At 37.7% G+C, this 21,053-nt stretch overlaps 1 protein-coding gene and 1 long non-coding RNA gene across 2 annotated transcripts; both read left to right on the forward strand.

Moving 5' to 3' along the window:
• Window positions 1-3,504: 3,504 nt before the first annotated feature.
• LOC117915642 lies at window positions 3,505-9,367 on the forward strand. Its single transcript, XR_004651429.1, has 5 exons — window positions 3,505-4,980; window positions 5,208-6,793; window positions 7,026-7,391; window positions 7,493-7,690; window positions 9,263-9,367. It is a non-coding gene; the product is annotated as an uncharacterized LOC117915642 (long non-coding RNA).
• A 5,562-nt stretch (window positions 9,368-14,929) lies between these two features.
• Window positions 14,930-15,708, forward strand: LOC117917111 (pleiotropic drug resistance protein 1-like). Its single transcript, XM_034833335.1, has 3 exons — window positions 14,930-15,100; window positions 15,226-15,542; window positions 15,648-15,708. Exons 2-3 carry the CDS (start codon window positions 15,235-15,237, stop codon window positions 15,706-15,708), a joined length of 369 nt encoding a protein of 122 aa, XP_034689226.1. The 5' UTR covers window positions 14,930-15,100; window positions 15,226-15,234.
• Window positions 15,709-21,053: the final 5,345 nt, after the last annotated feature.

Raw genomic sequence — 21,053 nt, forward strand, 5'->3', positions numbered from 1 at the left:
TCCGCTTCAAAAAGGCGGACTTCCATAAAATCCTCCCGGCTCTTCGCCTCAGCAAGCTCCTCTCGAAGAACCTCGTTCTCCTCTCGAGCAGTAGATGAACTAGCTTCAAGCCTGCTCCACTCTCAAACGCAACCTCTCTTCATCATTTTTCCGCTGAGACACGAAGGATTTTGTAATCAGCAGTCTCCAAGCAGGTCAAAGAAGGTCGCGTTGACGAGCCATACCGCGAAGGCCACTCACCAGCTGCAGGAGAACACTCAAGCAAAGAAAGGCAAAGTTACAAACCATGTATCAAACGCATCAATATAAAAGAATCAAGACACAAATTATACCATCTCCACTGTCTCGAACATCTTGGCTGAAGGCACTCCAACGTCAGAACCAGAAGAGATCCGTTTTAGCTTCTCTTCCATCTCCGCATAGCTAAAAGGGCTAGCAGAGTTGAAAGTGCATCATAAAAAAGACTCCTCCCAAGGAGGCATTGGAAAGTGATTCCTCCTCCGGGACCACGGCCTTCAGCATTCTCAGCCGGCTGGGTCTCTCTGGATGGAACCTCATCCGGCACCAACACTGGGGTGGTTGGGTTTTCTTCCGCCATCTCCGCCTCATTGCCTTCCGGGTGACCCTCCTGGATGATGAGCAGCTGACCTCGATGCTTTCTAAAAACCGACCCTCAAAGCCGCCTAGCGAGGCCAGATTTCAAGTCGCGTACCGGACGCGACCTTCCCTGGTTGGCCCCCTCACAGGTACAAAGGCACGAGGGCTTGGCCCATGAGAAGGCAACCCCTGGTTGTCCGCCCTATTTCTCCTGTTGGGGGTGTCGCAGGAGGCAAGGTCGCAGCGCTAGAGGCCCGGCCGCAGCCACATCCGGATGAGGGGAGCCGGGTTGATTTATTGAAGGCGCTTCCTCAGTCAGAAGAGCCATCCGAACGTCCGACGCCACTGAGGCCCCGAAAGATTTAGGCCCCTAATAAATTCAAAACCGCTTGAGACAGAAGGCGGGAGGGGATTTTCCGGCTCTTGTATTGTTACTTCCTTTTCATAGCCAATGGGAGGCGGTACAAACTCCTTCGGAGGAGTTGGGATTTTCACTGCCTTTCCCTTATTCTTCTTACCCAGCTTCTTCTTTTTTTTCGCTGGAGCACCAGCAGGTGGAGAGGACGCGAACCGTTTCCCACCCGGAGCCTTCCACAGGAGCCCTTCTTGTCTTTTCATCTCCCGCTTGTTGAGACGGGCCTTGCGTGTCTGGGCATCTGCCTTCCGCGCCCCCGTCGTAGAAGGGAAGGTCTTCAAGGATGAAATGCTCCCCAACTACCACTTCTCAGGCAGCCGCCTTGGAGTATGTTCAGCACGTATGCCTGAGGCTCCTGGACGACCAAGCGGAGGTTCTGCGCAGAAAGAAGCAGCTCGCCAACTCCGCTCGGCCGACGTAATCTCGAAAAGCCTGTTCAACGGTCGAACGAGGCCTTCTCCACCCAGTTCACCAGTTTTCCCCTTTTATTCTAGCCTGCACCCAAGCAAGAAAAATATGTCAGCCACCTAAACAATGCTGACTTACAAACCATGCAAAGACAGGACGTAGCCTAGTTATACCTGGAACCTTTAGCGACTGGTTGGGGACAAAGGGCCTATCCGGATGCTCCGCCAAACCTGCCCACACGCCCTTGACCAGCACCTGCCCCTTGGCGGCCCTTTTAGTCGAATCCGGCAGGTTGGTCACCAATTGCAGAGATGGAAGGCTGGCGACGAAGCTAAAGATGTCATTCTTCACCTTCTTGATCGAATAGATAAAAAGAACCTCCAGTAGCGAGAGGTCCAAATTAAACAACATACTCAGGATGCTGCACCCCATCAGCACCCGAATCATGTTGGGATGTATATACACCGGTGGAATCTGGGTGAAATGCAGAAATTCCTTAACTAGAGACGGGAGGGGGAACCGGAGCCCAGCATTGAACTGCTCCTTGGTAAAGAAGATCGCGTTATCTTCTGGTTTCTCAGGCAACACGCCCTCTCCATCAAAGAGCTCCACAGATACACCATTTGGAATACAAAACCGCTCGCAGAACTCCTTAACATTTAACTTTTCCACCGATTTCTCAGCACGAGCGTCACCAGACGGGCGAGGTGAGGTAACTTCCTTGTTGGCAGACATTTTGTAGCCTAAAGATGAAGTAGAATCTGCATGGAAGAAATCCAACAAGTCAAACAAAACCTCAAACCCTACCCCACAAAAAATTCAATACCCACCAAAAGCGCAGGGGCAACAGAAACCCCAAACATACCCAAAACGCAGAAAGAAAACCCTAGAAGCTAACACCAACAGTCAGTCGCCCAAACAGCATTTCCAAGCAAATCGAAAACAAACCAAGAAAAGAGGATACAAGAAGGAGAGAAACCAGAATAAGCATACGTACCAAATGTAAACTGGAAGGTAGGGTCGAAAAACGCAAATGCAGTCACCGTCACGACCTGAAATAATGCCAGAGCACTCACAAGCAAAGATACGCAGTAGGCAGATGAAGCAATAACAGAGAAAATGCAGTAAGGAAAATACAATAGGAGGCCACAGGCTGCTATTTGTAGGAGACAGCCCCTCGGTATTCCAAACGTTATCATTAAAACGACACATTGCCTAAGGAATACCCAGAGACGGCAGCTCGCCATAAATGCTCTCCTGTCTCTTCGCCCCCGCTTGCCACGTGGTCCAATGAGCACAAAAAGCAACTTCGGTTTCAAGAAAAACAAATCATTCTTTTTAACCCGTCCATTTTGTTAGGGCAAACTCGACAGGTTAAAAAGGGGGCATTGTAGGGACCCATCCCTGATGACACGTGGCACACGCCCCTGACGATACGTGGCATGCGATCCTATTCGGAGTATCCACATCCGGATTTCCTCGAGAGTACACGTGGGCGCTCTCCTATCCGGACCTTCTGAAATAAGAGCACGCGGGACTCGCAAAACCTCCTATCCGGACCACCGCCATTACTCATCCGGCGACCTTTCATATTCTATCCGGATATGTCCATCCGGATCACCGATCAAACCAAACATGACTCACCACGTCATTCTGACACCCTGTCACAATCCATATTCCAATACCTGCCAGAGTGAAAAGACAGAAGTGACAGCAAGTCACTTCCCACGATCTCTGACAGCCATTCGTAGGATGAGGATGTCCCTGCCACCACCTAGTGGCATCATGGTAAACCAAAAAGCCTTCCATCATTTATGGAGGAGAGAGAATTTCCAAAGAACTATATATACAAACCTTCGAGCAAAGAAGAAGGTAAGCCTTTCAATACCTAGTAAAAGGCCAACTGTGCCAATTGCTTTTATCTCTCTTTCCATGGCTGACAAAATCATCGGAGAGTGTGTCCGGACACCCTGTCCGGACGCCTTTTGCAGGAGCAGCTGAATCAGGAATCACAGTTGAGATCGTACGTCCATCCATTTGGCAACTACGTGGATCATTGGGAATACGAGGCCTCAACATGGTGGACTGGTGGAAAGGAATGAAAATGCGTGGAAGGTGTGGTGTTTGATGATATGCGTCCTCATATGCTGGCTCCACTATCCAAAGGGTGGATTGATCAGTGGCCCAGGTTGCAGTATGTGTACCATGGTTTGATCAATGGCCCAGATAACCTTAAATTCATTCCACACGCTCCACCAAATGGTCCTCTGTTAATCACTCGCCAAAAATCGACCTTTTTTTTTGTTGGTCATAGATTCTTGCTCTTCCTCTTTTCCATGGTTGCTGAGTATGGCTCTTTCCTCTTTTCCCCTTTCAAGATTCTCTATTCTTTTCAGACTTGATTATAATATGCATATTCACACATTTAAGAAGCATGTGTAGCTGTTTATCCAAGTACCGTGCAGAATGACATTGTGTGGTTTTGGCCTAAAACTGATCTTTAATACAAAGACATTCTTTTGAAGAACAAGCCTCCCTACATTCCAGAATTGGATGGCCCATCATATACCAGGTTAAAGGGTAACAGATATATTCCATGTGGGTATGCATCGATATGGCTGAACTCATTTCAAGTATCTTCATGTTTCTACCATCAAAATGATTGCATAACAGTATAACACTGAAAATAAAGATAGAAGGAAGGAGAAGTAAAGAAGAGAAACTATGCTCTTTGAATCCTTGTGACAGTCAAGTAAGGATTTTGAAGACCCTTCTCTGGTTTGGAGGCATCTTAGGATTTATTCTGATGGGAACTTGAGAATTTTCTCGTGGGATGATGCAGGCATTGTGAGTAGGGTGGCAGGCAGTTGAGAACCAGTGCAGTGTGTTTGGTTCTTGTGGTTTGTACAGCTCTACTGCACCTGTTTGTGGCTCTCATGGGATGGATTCAGGATGTTTTGGGTGCAAGAAAATGGTGGATTTGGTAAACTGCAAGATGAATACAAGAATGATTGCTTGATGAGAAGTTAGTCCCTAAGTTGACGGATTTTGGACGTCAGAGCTTACTCTAGGAGGAGCCAGCTTCTTCTTCAGAGTCTCCCTCAGAGAGAGATATTTACATGTTTGGAGTAAAGCTGCTGCAAACTGTAACATGCCAGAGAGATGTTCATGGGGACAACCTGCGCCACTTAATTGGCAAGATGAATCAAGAACAAAAACTGAAGGGCAGTGAGGAGAGGGAAGGAGCGAAAACAGTGGCGAGGATAGCTTTGCAGTGTATGCAAAATCAAACGTTCTTACGACCTTCCATCGGGGAGGCAGTTAAGGTATTAGAAGGGACACTTTCAGTAGATAGGCCTCCATCAGCTTTTCCTTTCAGACAGGAGAGCCAGATGGATGAAAGAGTCTTAACCGAGATTGTGGAAGTTTCCTAGAAGAATGCCAAATTTGATTTGGAAGCATGAGTTCTTATTGTATCAGCTCCATGCTCCGTCATTTAACTGCAATGCAGAGGAATGGCTGGGGGTTAACCCCAGCAATGTGTGAATCTTATCAAATGTGTAAGCAACCTTGACATTTAAATGAAAATGTTTTATGACTTTTACCTTGGATACTGGTGATGAGCCTGTCTGTATCTTTTCTTTTCACTGTCAATAAGACTTTGATTTCTGAAATCTTATAGCATGTCAATGTTTTATTACTCGCATACTCAACAAGCTTAAGTTTTCAGGTAGATTGATGAGGCCAATAATTTAAGCTGAGTCTAAAAAAAATGTCTTTGTGTTAGATGGCAACAATGAACTCATTCAACATGTAGAGCCTTGAGTCACAGTATACATGCGGACAAGAAAGGATGGCAAGGTATATTATGTGTCTTGGGTGTTCTGCCAGGGCTGAGGTGACACTTTAAGGTGAGTCTCACTCTCACTGGGACCTCCTTCAAATGTGGGTGCTGTTCTGATGGTGGAATGCAAATACTAACCAAAACCTTACTAAAACCATTGCAAAGATCCTGAACCCCCAGCAGGCAAATGCCATGATTCATCCTCAAAGACTTCAAATAGCTAGAAATTTCTAATTATTAGCCTCCACTTGACACCAATCAATGTGTCTGATGTTAAAAAATAGACAATGCAAAGGTCAGAATTTGTGACTCACTTTTATGTTTGCACTGTTGGTTTACATTTTTTGGAAGGGTGCCCTATGTTTTTCTGTCTTGTGGAGGCAGTTGAGTAGATCTTGACATCTCAACTTTGTGGAAGAGATTGAAAATTACTGTTGTCCCCTGTATTATGCATTCAAAATCTTAATCCTCAAAATCTCAATTTTTTATTTATAATGACCAGGATTAATTTTCAAATACTCTGTGGTCTAGAAAATGTTGTTATTGTACCCCCACTCTGTGGTAATATGATCATTTGGAATTTTGAGTGTGATTGCAGAAACAGCGGTAAAGGAGTTAGCCATGGAAGCTCTTAGAGCTCCCTCTTTTCCTTCATTTCATTTGTCAGTGCTCACAACTAGATTTCCTTCGAGGTCATATGACAAACCCTTGTTGCATCTTCCCTTTAATCCATTACGCAATTATTCTTTTTCATCAATCTGTGGAAAATTTTCAAAAACAAAGCCTTGCACAGCCAGATTTTCCGCTTGTTCAAGCAAATCCATGGAGTCGCCTAGACCATCTCACCATGGAGAAGAGAAATTTGACTAGTTTTCACAGTGGCATCCGGTTGCCCCAGTCTGTGATCTTGACAAGAGAAAGCCGCATGCCAAGAGGGTAATGGTTCTTGATGTGGTTGTGTGGTGGGATAGAAATGAAAGTGAATGGAAGGTGTTTGATGATGCTTGTGCTCATAGGTTGGCTCCATGGTCTGAAGGGAGGATTGATCAGTGGGGCCGGTTGCAGTGTGTCTACCATGGCTGGTGTTTTAATGGCAGGCACCCCTAGATGGTCCTCCGGTAAAAATAAATCTGGCATCTTGAGTAGTTATAATTCTGGCATACATCCAGTAGCTCTCCCAATTCCAAGATACTGATCTGGATTCAAATCCAATCCCTCAAAAAATCTGAATCTATATGCTTGAGTGTGTTTGAACGAATAGAATGAATTAGATTTTTCTTTTGAATTTGTAAAACATGAACAGCATGTAGTTCTTATTGTAGCTTTTGACAAAGTAAGCAGGTTCACACATTCAAGAAAGCACGTGCAGCTGTTTATCCAAGTGCTGTGCAGAATGGAATTGTCTGGTTTTGGCCAAACACCGATCCTCAATTCAAAGATATTCTTATGAAGAAAAGGCCTCCTTACATCCCAGAATTGGATGACCTATCATATACCAAGTCGATGGGAGCTAGAGATTTTCCATTCGGGTATGTAGAGATACAGCTATCCACAAATTCTATAATCCTCTTTTTCCAAACAGAAATATTCAGTTTTTAACTTATTCAGCGTGAGGAGAAAAGAGTTGGGGGGTGTAGAAAGCCTTCTAATGCCTGCAGAAGTCATGAAATGTGAAAGAATCTTTATTAAGCATAAGTGACTCAGTTATCTAGCCGAACACTCCTATACTTCATGAACTAATTATCTTAAAGTGTCATTCAGGTACGAGATTCTGATGGAAAATGTCATGGACCCGACTCATGTTGCAAATGCACATTACGGGATAATGCAAATTCCACAAGCAAAAGACATAAGCAGATCTAACTAGGCCTAGTTTTAGGTATTGTACTGTGATGCTTGGTATTGAGAGATTCATTTATCTCACACATAATTTCTTTCACACCCAAGGCAGATAGAGAAGGGGGGACACCAGTTGAGATCAGCATGAAGAGATTGGCCATAGATGGTTTTGATGCAGAGAGGTAGCTTGCCAGGAGCAAATTTATTCCACCCTGTTTGTAGTATACTTGTTTGGATTTTCTGGCATATCAAAGTAATGAATCTGTGTCATCAGGCCTTACCAAAGAGGTAACCATTAGGTTGATCATATTAGTTAGTTAGTAATTACGCTGTTTGTCTTTAATTGCTCTTTATTTGAATAATATTTGCTTTTAACTTGTTTGGCTCAGGAACCGTTGTCTCATGTGTCTCCAAAAAGAGCACTTTTGTTTCTCATCTGTGTTCCAGTAAGTCCAGGAAATAGCAGATTGATATGGACTTCTCCAAGAAACTTTGGATTGTGGACTGATCGTATTGTTCCACGATGAATGCTTCATATGAGGCAAAACCTTATTCTAGATTCAGATTTATATCTTCCCCATGTAGAGGTAACTCCTGTCTGTTGTTGTATAGTTATTTTCTGTCTAGGTAACATGATAAGCTTTATGGCATCATAGCTTCCTAGAAAACAAATGGAGCCTGATGCCTTGTTTGATTGCTGGGAAGTTAGAGGGAAGGAAACTGGAATCATGCAACACCTTTTCCAGAATTGTAATTAATATCCCTAGTTTTATTTGTGAAAATGTGAATCACAATAATGGACTACACCTAGAGGGGTGGGTGGGTGAATAGGTGTTGTAGAACAATTTAAAAATTCTTCTAACAAAGATTACATAACCTTAAACTATCTTAATGTCAAGAAACTTTTCTTCCAACAACTTTTCAACAGAGCATAACATCCACAAGCAATAATGTATGCATCAACACTTTCCCAACAATTTATAAATGCAAAACACATGTAAATGCTTCAACACTCCTAAAAATAAATCAAAAGAACAATCATCTCCTCAACTCTTATCAATTGACTCCATGACATCATTAAACAAAAATGAACAGAAATTATTAAAGATATTCCATGGATCATCACACTTATATCACCTCATATTTTTTTTTTCATTCAACATGTATGCCCAAATAATCAATGATATCAAAAACAGAAAATAAATCAAAGTGTAGAGTGAGAGAAAGAGACAATGAACACCGGATTTTTAACGTGGAAAACCTCTGAAGAGATCAAAAACCACGGACCTACCACCGATTGAAAAACTCCACTATGAAGAATAAAAACTAAGTACAAGGTTTTACCTATCTCAAGCCAACTAATCATTATCAGACTACTTGACTAGTACCTTCACTTTCAGCTTCTCACCTTCTTCTTTCGGAGCACACTTGGAGTCCGCACCAAGCTCAATCTCGGCCTCTTCTTGAATCCACACAAGAAGAAACTAGGTTTTTGCACAAACCCAAATAGAATGAGAGATTAAGATATGAATGAAGGAATGAATCAACCCATTTATTGCTCAAGAAAATCCATTAAAAACTAGTTTGGAAAACATTAAGAGAGAAGTGGATTTTCTTTGCAATCAAAAACCCCAAATTAGGAAAACAAGATGAGAAAATGAAGAACACATGAAGTGGCTGCTCTCTCCAAGTTTTCTGCAGTCACTCACCAGAAAAATGAGAGAAGATTGCTTTTTAAAGAGTAAAGAGAAGCCCTTAATCTAATGGATGAGATTTGATCTAAAAAAAAATTAGTTAGATTGATCCACCCTTGCATCTGGATCGATCCAGAAACAGGGGAATAAAAGTTTTGCACCAAAAACTATTTCTCCCAACTTTCTAACACATTTAAAGATTAAAAACCGAGTTGATTCACATTCAATCACCACACACTCGACTACATACCTTGGCCTCTTAGCAAAGTCTTAGCCTTCAAAGTCAAGTGATCCGAAGAGGAATTGGAAAGCCAAGTCAGGGGACACTTAGGAATTTTATCCAGAATTGCCAACCTAGCTAAACACTCACAATTTGCCTTAACACGTCTTCTTGGAAATCACTGTAGACTTGGAAAGCATACTATTACCAGTTTGTTTTTCCTGAATCTCGTGTGTTTCCTGTAGGAGCTTAAGATTAAACCCTTCCAATTGGCTTGTGCCAACAAAGTCAGATGCCCACATCATTGCCTTCAGAGCATGGTTGAGGAAGTACTGAGGTGGCCAACTTGATTGGGGAACCAAGTGTTAGGAAGTGTCCCAAATTCTTAATTAGTATAGATTCCTTTTTGTAAAGAATATTATATAGAATATTTCTAGGTTGATATATTATTGTAATATTAGACTTCCTTATAGAATAAGGAAGGTTGTTGGAAATATCACTATAAATATTCTAGGTCATGAGGGGAAAAAGTTATGAGATGGAGATGGGCCTGTAGAGACTATACAAGGTGGATAGAGATGTGAGGAAGAACGGGAGGTACCCGGTGGAGCAAGATGGCTCGTAGTAAGGTATGAATACAAGGAGTGGGGAAACATGGGATGTTTCGGGAACCCAATAGTTGTATCTGGTTCTGTCTTCTGTAATATTCTCTATTGTATAGTGGAATCATTATCTCTTATCTGTGGACGTAGGCATGGTTGGCCGAACCACGTTAAAACCTCGTGTACTGTATGTGTGATTGTTTTATCTTTGTGTTCTTGAACTAACATTGTTGGCATCAAAGCTTTCGCTGGCATAACAACTGGTATCAGAGCTTGGGTTGAAGATTTCTGGAAGAGCAAAAGATTACAAAGCACACAAGATGAAAACAAAAGGAATTTTCACTGAAGGTGGAGTCGATTGCTCTTTCGTGGTGATATGATACAAAAAGGTTTGTGTCATGGAGAGATTGAAGATTAACTTCATGGAATTTGGTCCAAGGTGGAGATTGTTAGGAAGTGTCTCAAATTTCTAATTAGTATATATTCCTTTTTGTAAAGAATATTATATAGAATATTTCTAGGTTGATATATTATTGTAATATTAGACTTCCTTATAGAATAAGGAAGATTGTTGGAAATATCTCTATAAATATTCTTTACAAAAAGGAATCTATACTAATTAGGAATTTGAGACACTTCCTAACACCAAGTTCAGCATGGCCCTGTTCCAACTCCTCCCAGAGAGCAGTTAATGGACAGGTACGACTTGAATTTCAGGTTCGAGTTAGCTTCTTGAATGCTTTGAGAATCAAGAAAGTTTCTCTATGGCTATGTTTGGTTCTCAGAAAATGCTAAGGAAAGGAAAAAAAATGTAGAGGAAAATGGTTTTTCTTTAGTTTGGATGACATGGAAAATATGATGGAAAAAAACATAAAGGAAAGTATTAAAGAAAATATTGTAATATTTTCCCTATTATTTTCCTTAAAAATAACGAGGAAAATAAGAGAAAAATGGAAGGGCAAAAGGGGGGGGGGGGGGGGGGGGGGAATTTTATCGGGCTCTTGTTCACCGAGGCTTCACCTCTCACTTCCTCTTCATCGGTGGCTATGGCTTCTCACCGTCATCAACCCTTTCAACGGCCACCACAATCACTCCGACCACCTTCCAAGGCCGAAAACCTACCATTTTCAGGCACCCGAGTTCTCATGGATAAAATGGATTCTTCAAATCTAGTGAATGTATTTGAATCCATGTCTTTAGATCATGTATGAATTGAACTCCAATCCACCTCATCCTGTGAAAACCCGGAACCCAAGGTAATCGTTCTCTCTTGGGTTCTCTGTTTGGGTTTTTAAGTTGCTTTCGCCTTTCCCGTTTCTTAAATTTCGCCAGAATTTTTATAAACTTTCCTGACTTTGTTGCTTTCTAGATTTGATCTTATTTTTACCCTTGATGTTCTGCTATTGTTTACTGGCTGATGGTTTTTTCATAATTTGTTTGGGGGAATGGGTCTACAGTTGTGTATTGCATATATGTATGTTGTTGCTGCCTCTGAGTGCTTGGTTATTGTTTTGTATCATTGTTGGTGGCATCAATTTTTGGAAGGTTTATTGCATATGTGCTGTAATTGGGCTTGTGTTTTCAAATGGGAAGTGGGGATTGTGATTTGTTTGAGTGGGAGAAGAGGGGATGGTTGTATGTATGGGACTGTTTGGGGCCTTGGTAGGTTGTGCCCGGATGTTCAGAGAGGTGAATCCGATTGCAGGTGATTTGGTAAAACCGTGTTTGGCTTGGACTGCCTATGTGGGTGTTGTAACTCTTAAGCTTCTTTTTGCCTGAAAGGCTCGGGTTTTTATTTGTGTTTGTTGTGTAAGTAACGGGTTAGAGGATCCTTTATGTTTGGAGCTTTGTATTGTAGCATATTTACCTTCGTTCAGGGAAAGGTTATGTTTGGTTCAAGGGAAAATGAGATTGAGAAATTAATTGTATTGGCAGTGGTTTGAAGGAGGTCTGTTATATAGAGTCTGTTGATGGTATCGAAGATTTTGAAAAGTTGAGCAAAGTTCTGTGTTTATCCATCAATGTGATTCAAATATTCTGTAGCCTCTGTTGTTCCTATGTGATAGGAAAAGAAAGAATTCTAGAAAAATACCATAAATTCTCTTATTTGAATTTTATATCTCCTCTTTTGATTTGAAGTAAGAAGTTAACAATATCAGCAGCATAATTCATACAGGTTGCAGGAAAATTTGGAGAAATGGTCATGTTGAGATTAATTTCCATCTTATATAATTCCAATTTTGGTAAACCAATCTGGTTTTCCTGCTGTCTGTGATTAACTTTTTCGATCTGCAAAAATTATGGTTAACCATTTTAAAATTGGAAAAAAGGGAATATGACTTCATGAATTACCCTTCTACATAGTAAAAATCCAAAAAAGTGATATAACTTTTCCTATTTTCCTAGCCCTCAAGGGCAAACCCCAGTAGCAAGGGGTTCGGGTGGGGAAGGGGGGAGGTTCCAGGTTCAAATCCATTATTGCAAATCCATTTAGAAAACTTTTCCTACAGTCCTTAATAAACAGTTTGTAGAAAGGTAAGATCTCCAAGCCTGGTGCAATTCATGCCAAGTGGAGAACAAACCAATAAATCCCTCAACTGGCCAAGTTGAAAATGCCCCAGAACTAGTGCAGGGAATAGAGAGAGGTGAGTCCAAATGTTATCAGCTTCAGCATCCAACAAGGCTAGGAGACAGGATCATTGTAAGCCAGTAAATAGGCTTAATGATGCCAAATTCTTTAGAACAGCCCAAAAGTACTCTTACAATCTGTATAGATGCAAGGCCACCCCCAGCATGACAGCCTACAACATAGATCTGTGTTCCTTCATCTTTTTTTTATTCCTTTCATTTTTTAATAGGGATCAAACAACAGTTCAGGACAAAGTTTTTATTCCTTTCATTTTCCACTCAACCGGGGCACACCAAATAAACCTGACATGAACAAATACAAGTTAAAACAAAACAAAGATACGATTAGAAAACTACTCACTAGAGTAAATGAACCACTGATATTGAACTTCTTCATGAACCTCGCAAAATAAGGATAACTAGAAGTAAAAGAACGCACTGCTTTTTCTTCTTCAGCTGATACTGTTGAGACAAAACTTTTAGCTTGTGATCTTAGATCATCTGCTGCACCGGTTGTGTTCTGGATGTTTGCTAATGTATGATTAAAAATAGAGAGAGAGAGAGAGATTGTTAGGTTAGGTGATTGTTTTACATTCTGATTTGGTGTGTCTTAAGTTGATAATATAGACTATAATACCTGTGAAGCTTGTCATCTGCTCATGGAAGAGGGTTATCATATATTGCAGAAATAAAACAGGGGATAGGGCAGAAATAGCCAAGGAAATGAGGTTCAAGAGCAAAAATAGCTTCTTTCATTACATTTAGTGATTCCATATGCTATGATACAGATGGTTCCAAGTTCCATACCAATAATAATTATTCAACAGCAACACCACCCTACCAATACCTTGCAATTTCAGGTATTAAGGCAATCTGATACCGTAAGTTGTAACCTGCAAGTCCGGGGGTTTTGTCTGCATGAAACCCACATTCCACAAATAGCAATGATAATTCCAAATTCAACCATCACTGATAAAGGTCAGCAAAAGTAGCATCATCCAGATAGCTTAGTTCTAAGACAGCAGATGCCAGAGTCATGAAGTTCTTGTCCCCATCTGCTGCTTCTGCTGTTGTTGTTGGGACTCTTTCTGCTTTCAAATTACCAGGCGGAAGTACTTGCAGCAACTGAAGAATATTTAGCAGCATACATGTCCTTTTAGGTTACCCCTGATGATTCTGTTTCTCTAAAGCACCATAGAAAAAGAACACAACATGAGTCCCACAAGAGAGATCAGTTCAATTGTAATTGGCTTAAACTGATTCTAGGATGTTTCCTTGGCGCTTCTTAGAGACCCATTTTCTTAATTTTAGTTGCCTAGCTTTCATTGAATTTTGAGGAGAACTAGGAGTATAATTCACAATAAAAGATATATTTAACAAGCCCACAAGCAGTTACAGGAAATCAAGGCCTTACTTGAATTGGACTAGCTGCCATTAAGGAACCTGCAAGTCCACCACCAAAACACAACCCCCCATCAGAATTTCCCAGTATAATGCTTAACATGCAAGCTACCCTATATCACCAGATGTAAATGAGCCTGATAAAGACATAATCTCAAAGTATTAATGCAGGTTTTTATAAATGATACTAATGCAGAAGCTACCCCATGGCCTTGTTTGGTTTACAGAACAATGCATACTCCTTTTTCTTTCACTCAAAGCAGGAATAATACTTTCTCAAAACTTTTGCTATTATTTGTGCAGGCAAAGCAAGTTCATCCTGATAAAAATCCGAGTGACCCTTTGGCAGCTGAACGATTTCAGGTAAGTTCACTTCTTCGTCATTCATTCATCATCTTCTTCTTAATACTCTACTCTACCCATGAACTTAGAAAGAGTTTCATTTTGTTATCATGCTTTAAACTAGACATTTCAACTCTAGTAAGGTTTGTTTTACTATTTCAAGAAGTGGTAACATGTCATTAATTTAACTATCATAAATTGTCATAATCAATCTTAGATTAAGTTAATTTAACTATCACATTTCAGGACTGAATAATGACTTTACTAAATCATTCCTCTTACTTTGCTATCATGTAGACTTATAATGAAGAGTGGCAAAGACTTAGAAGATGGGATGCAACTTGTGTAGCTATGTATGCTGCATATGCAGCAATTCTTGTTTCAGTTCATCATCACTCAACTATTTGGAGAGATCAATCTCTAATGAAGGAGATTATGAACGACATGCTTTGATGGAAAGACTTACACTAATGGATAATGAAGATTGTTATAATCAACTACAAATGGGAAAGGATGCATTCGCAAGACTAGTGAACATTTTTCGGGGAACAAGTCGTCTTAGAAATAGTGCACATAGTAATGTAGAAGAACAAGTTGCCAAATTCCTTCACATTGTTGGTCATAATTTAAGGAATAGAACTATGAAATTTTATTTCAAGTGTTCTAGTGAAACTGTTAGTCATCACTTTCATCAAGTTCTTAGAGCTATAATATCTTTAGATGATGTCTTCTTAACGCAACCTGATGGATTAAAGTGTCCTCAAGAAATCAAGGACAATACCAAATTTTGGCCCTACTTTAAGGTAAACTTACTTATCTAATAAACATCATTAGAATATTACTTATATTTCAAAATAAACTAATAATTTTGTTTCTTTATAGGATTGCATAGGGGCGATTGATGGGTCACATTTTCGCGTAAAAGTGTCAAATGATGTTGTACAAAGGTATCGAGGGCGAAAGTACTATCCAACACAAAATGTTTTAGCAGTATGTTCCTTTGACTTGAAGTTCACATATGTTTTACCTGGTTGGGAAGGATCTGCATCAAACTCGAGAATCCTAGATAATGCATTAATGAGAGATTTGATAAATTGATTGTTCCACAAGGTGATTATTGGTGATTAGATAATAATTTATTAGCTTAAGTGACTATTACTAATAACAAAGATAATTTGTCTATGCTTCTTAAGTAAATATTATTTGGCTAATGCTATTTCTATTTCTGTATTTAGCTTGCAGTAATGGTAGTGATTGCAATGACACTCTTCCTAAGAACTAAGATGCACAAAAATTCAACAGATGATGGAAGCATTTACACCGGTGCTTTGTTCTTCACTGTTTTCATGATCATGTTTAATGGAATGGCAGAACTTGCCATGGCAATTGCAAAACTTCCCGTATTTTACAAGCAAAGAGACCTACTCTTCTATCCTACATGGGCATATGCTCTTCCATCATGGGTGCTCAAGATCCCCATCACATTTGTTGAAGTTGGTGTTTGGGTGTTCATCACTTATTATGTCATTGGATTTGATCCAAATGTGGAAAGGTAAAAGTTAAAAAGTTATGAAGTTGCAAAAACTCATCCAGATTTCTACATGTTTTCTCTGTTCCAAAATGATTAATGCTGAATAAACAAATCTTCTTATTGCAGATTGTTTAGACAATATCTTCTCCTCTTGCCAGCTAAAAACTGGATTTCTTACCCCATATAGAAGCACTTGTTACCATTTAAAAGAATATAGTGTTCATCAACTAAAAAATGCTTAGGAGGTTTTCAACCTTCGACACTCGTCCTTGAGAAATGCAATTGAAAGAGCATTTGGTGTTTTGAAGAAAAGGTTTCCAATAATAGCTAGTGGACGGAGCCACATTACCTTGTTGACACACAATCTGATATTATACTAGCATGTTGTATCCTCCATAACTATCTCATGGGTGTTGATCCAGATGAAAGATTAATAGTAGAGGTCGATAGAGAGCTTTTTAGCGAAGAAGCGGAGTTTGAATCAATGGTCTTGAGTTTAGCTAAAAAAATGCAAGGAAGGAGAAATCTTAAGAGAGAAAATAGCCATGGATATGTGGAAAGATTACAATAGAAACCGTTGATGAGTCCTTTTATTTTATGGTTCTTTTCTTGTATAGTTTTTTGTGTTTCATATTAAGTACGATGATTGTATTTAGAACTATAACTTCTCTAGTTAAAATCACACTTTGAATGAGTTACAATGAAGTTATTATTATATCTCCTCCTCTTGACTTTTCATTTTAAACATATATATATATATATATATTATTTTAGATGGAATGTAGTGAAGACTTTGAAGTACACAAAAGTGTAAGTGAAAAAAGAAACTTGACTTGGATTGATGAAATGGACAACTTTTTGGTTGATCGATTAATAGGGCAAATGCATAAATGGCAAAAGATAGGAGGAGTCTTCACCAAAACAACTTATGCAATGGTTGCGTGAGAAATTGGGGAAAATTTTGAATTGAGTTGTAACTTTGAGCACATAAAAAATAGGATGAAAACTTCAAAAAAAAAACTTTTATGCTGCTCAAGAAGTTTTACAAAATGGTAGTGGATTTGGTTTCAATGAATCAACTCAAATGATTAAAGCTACCACGGAAGTATGGACTACTTACACTAAGGTGAGTTAATTATTATTTTTGAGTTATTAGAAATAAAAATTTTGCATGTAATGTAGAGCTATAAATTTCTAATAGACATTATCACAATTGAACTCGAGTTTTGTTAATATTTGTTTTTTCTGATGTTAAAAGGCACACCTAGGAGCATCTCAGCTCAGATACAAACCTATTAGAAATTATGATAAGTTGTCCATTCTTCTTGGAAAAGATCGAGCAACAGGAAGTCTTGTTGCAGGTGCAAAAGAAAGACAACTTCGTTGGGCCCAAGAACAAAATTTGGATGGCACAATTCCATTAGGATCATCACAACATGGGATCAGAGATGAAACATTTCCTTATGTTGAAAATGAAGCAACAACTGAGACATCTTTCTGTTTGAAAAAAAAAAAATGGATACAATGGAGAAAAGAAACACTTTCAAACACTCACTTTGATACAATAAAACTCTCAAAGTTACAAAATAAGAACAAGAAGAAGAAGAACACAAGAAAGACTCAAACAAGTTCTTGGAACTTTGTCCAAGACTCTATTTCCTCCCACTTCTAGAAATCTTTTGGGAACTAATCGAAATAGTCTTGGGATTGATCAAGCCTTTTCACTTTTCTGCATAAGATTTCAAAAAGAAGAAAAGTCATATAAAGCACTCTTAGGGTTGAAAATGGTTACAAGGATGAGAAAAAACTCATTGTCTTTCTCAATCTCTTCATTTTTGTAACATTCAAAAAATTAAATCATATGTTTAATTCACACATTAAATATGATTTAATCTCAAATGTGTAACTCTCTTACACTTAACCTCTTAAGTTTTATAAAGTTACAAAGATGAGAAGACTCATTGTCTTCTTTAACCTTTCAAGTTTTGTAACCTTTCAAAACTTAATCATATATGTAAATACCTCTTAAATTTTGTAACATTCCAAAACTTAATCATGTGTTTAGTTCACACATTAAAAGTGTAACCCTTCTTACACTTTATTTTCAAAAGTTATTTTTCAAAAGTGTAACTCTTCTTACACTTTATTTTTTAACCAACAATATATATATATTTATATAAATATAACACTTTCTCATCTACAGATGCATCTGTTTCTGCACCAAAGTCAAACAAAGAAACAAAAAAGCGAAAAACAAAATATGCTGACATTGTAAGTGAAGAATTGAGGTCAATTAGAGTTGGAATGGATGTAGTTGTTGCGGCTCTTGATAGAAGGAACCTTCAAAATTATACAGAAGAGCAATTGTTTGAAGAGATTGCTAAGATTGGAGGCATGAGTGATGTATCTCATATGAAAGCATATCAAGCTCTTACCGGTGATGTGAGTGCAGATCGAGCCTTTCTTGCTTGTCCAATTGATAGGTGTAAGCTTTGGTTGTCAATTAAATTTGGACCTACTTTTTTTGATGCCTAATTTGAGATGGAGATTATTTTTATTTTTAGTTTTACTTTTGTTTTGGGGATATACAGGAAGTTTTGATATTAAAACTCATGGATGATAGTTGACTATTAGAAATTGATCTATTATATTTTTAGGTTATGAAGACTTTTTTTATTTATTTATCTTTTCGGCATGTTATTCAATTATTCCTTTGTTTGGTTAGCTGAAAAATGGAGGAAATAATGCTTTTTTCGATTTAGACCAGCTTGTTGTTTCTTGAGTTTTCAATAATTTACAAATTGAATTTCAAATTCTGGACTTCTTCTTTCATTGAATTCTCTTATTATCTACGTTTCAAATTTTGGGCTACTGAACAGAGCATAGAGTTCAGTTTGATTGTCTCAGGTGCTTAAGATGATATGTTTTGTATAGATAATTGGGAAACTTTTGATCGTGTTTTGTTTGTTTATTTTGATGATCTATTGCCTTGGAACACTGAGATGTTGGCGAACTTGATAATTTCTTTTCTAGTGATTCTTCTTTTAGTAATTAAAGGGTTTTTTGATATGCTGTAGCATTTTAATCAGATCATAAATTAGTTTTGTGATTTTCTTTGGATTCTTGTTAATTCTGGAGGCCTAGGGCAGTGAGATTACAGTCTCACTATTGTGATAGGATTAATCTTTCAAAATAGAAGAAAGCAGTGTGAATGCCCTTTTGGCATCTCCAAAGCAGTCCCTCTGAGTAAAAAAAATAATGGAGATAATTGGAGAAAAGGGGGCGCCCATTAGCCATTTGCAAGAGTCAAAAAAGGGCTTCACTTCGACTTTTGCCAACTTCTACCTTCTAAAGACAGGGTGTGCCATGAGTCAAGTCCACCAAATTGGTAGAGATGGCAGTTTCAAACCTTACCATTCTTGTCTCCCTCCCTTAATGGAGTCTCTCTGTAAAGCACAGTCAGATACATACTAAATACCATTCAGGACCTTTGTCATTTAGGCTTTTCTCCTTGGACCCATGTGCATGTAGGGGTGGCTCATAATTACCCCTTCAACAGACATCAACCGTATACATAATCATGTTGATAAAATTCAAAAATACCAGTCTTTATGATACAAAATGATTCCTTTCCAAGTGCCTTTTTTTTTAATGCTAGGAGAGTACTCATTTTGATTAGTTTCTGAAGCACCTCATCATAATTGAAAAGTTATAAATGTCTTTTAGATCATATATCTTGTTTTAAACGGTAGTTTCGACATTCACTTTTACAAAAAATGAAACTTAAGTGATTAGATTGGTTGGGTTGGTTTGGGTCTATATTTGGAGATTTCAAATGAGCTCTTTAGCGAGTTTTGGTCTAATATAAGATCGAAATATGTAAAATTAAAAAGTTACTATTTTTTATTTTTACAAATAAAAAATATTTAATAATGAATCTTTTTATTTTTACAAATTTAATTTTTAAATTTAGATTTAGAAAATTCTTTTTAATTTTGAATTATATATTTTATATAGTAGTTTTTTATTTTTACATTATATGAACATATTTTATTTCTAAATTTTGATTCTGAATCCTTTTGAAATTTTTAAGAGCTTTTTATTAGCTATAAATGTTCCTTTGAAAATAAAAAATAGTTATTACTCGTATATTTTGTTTGTATTGCATGAGGAAAATTTTATACATAAATCTTATAATTAATAATAATAAAAAAAAAATAATAGTAGAGACTTTTTATGAGTAATGTTTTATGTAAAAAAATTCACGTTTTTCAACAGTTTTTTTTTATTGGATTAATTTATTTTATTATTCAACAAATTAATAACCATTTAAGACAAATTATTGATTTTATTTTCCTTCCATTTTTCTTTGACTTTTTTTTTTGTAGTTAATCAAACAAAAGAAAGTGAATTCTTTTTTTTTTTTCCCTTGAATTTTCCATGGATAACCAAACAAGTGAAAAAAATTATATTCCTTTCCTTCCATTTTTCCTCCCAATTTTATTTTTCTCGCATTTTTGGGAAACAAGCAGAGCCTATATAATACCTTGTTCGGGTAAAATATTTCCATTACAATGGATAAAGCTTTGATTCACAGATCCATAACCACTTGAAGTAGTAAAGAAAATGTCAAAAAACTTCATTTTTTTTACATTTATCCAAAATAGGTATTTTAATTATATAATTTATATATTTTATAAAATTAAAAATAATTATAAGAAATTTATATATATATATATATATATATATATATATATATATATATATATATATATATATATATAAATTTAATAATATTTTATTTCTATATTGGATATATTAAATTAAATTATAAAAATAAAAATAAAAATATTAATATTTTAAATTTTATTGAATAGAACATATATAATATTTAGGTATAAAGACATATTTTAGATGAAAAAAATCATAATATTTAATTTTATTTCCTTATCTTCGTATTTTATTATTTTAAAATTGTTATGTTAATTATTTAGATGATTCATAATATTATTCAATAAATATAAAATTACATACGTTAGATAATTCATACAAATAAAAACTTCTCACTAACTTTTGAAATTAACTTCTCTCTCTCTCTCTCTCTCTCTGGGGAGGTTTTGGGAGACAGGTGGACCTACATGAAGATTAAAAACCAGAGACCGAGTGCTAGTACTGCAACCATGTGAAGCTACGAGAGAGGGAGAGACAGTTCATCCTTTTTGTTTTCTCTGGGCGCTTTTTCTGCGGAGTTTTTGGGTGAGAGGTGGACCTACGCACATGAAGATAAAAAACTAGAGAGCGAGTGATAGTACTGCAACCATGTGAAGCTATGAGAGAGAGAGAGAGAGAGAGAGCCTCTGTCCCTTTCTCCCCACGCTTATGATGCTTCAAACTACTATTTCAGCGCCTTCTTGTGATCCCTTTCTTTTCTTTTCTTCTGTGTTTATGTTTGTGTCTTTGTCATTAAATATAATTTGATTTAATAATAAAACATAGTTCATAAATTTAATTAATCAACCTTCTTATACATAA

Source organism: Vitis riparia, chromosome 6 (assembly GCF_004353265.1).
Source record: "Vitis riparia cultivar Riparia Gloire de Montpellier isolate 1030 chromosome 6, EGFV_Vit.rip_1.0, whole genome shotgun sequence".
NCBI classification, from domain to species: domain Eukaryota; kingdom Viridiplantae; phylum Streptophyta; class Magnoliopsida; order Vitales; family Vitaceae; genus Vitis; species Vitis riparia.

What these genes read in the sequence shown, in the direction of transcription:
- LOC117917111 (XM_034833335.1), top strand. Translation starts at nt 15,235, where the DNA reads ATGGTAGTGATTGCAATGACACTCTTCCTAAGAACTAAGATGCACAAA. An exon ending in TTTGATCCAAATGTGGAAAG is followed by an intron (nt 15,543 to 15,647) that starts GTAAAAGTTAAA and finishes TTCTTATTGCAG; the next exon opens with ATTGTTTAGACAATATCTTC.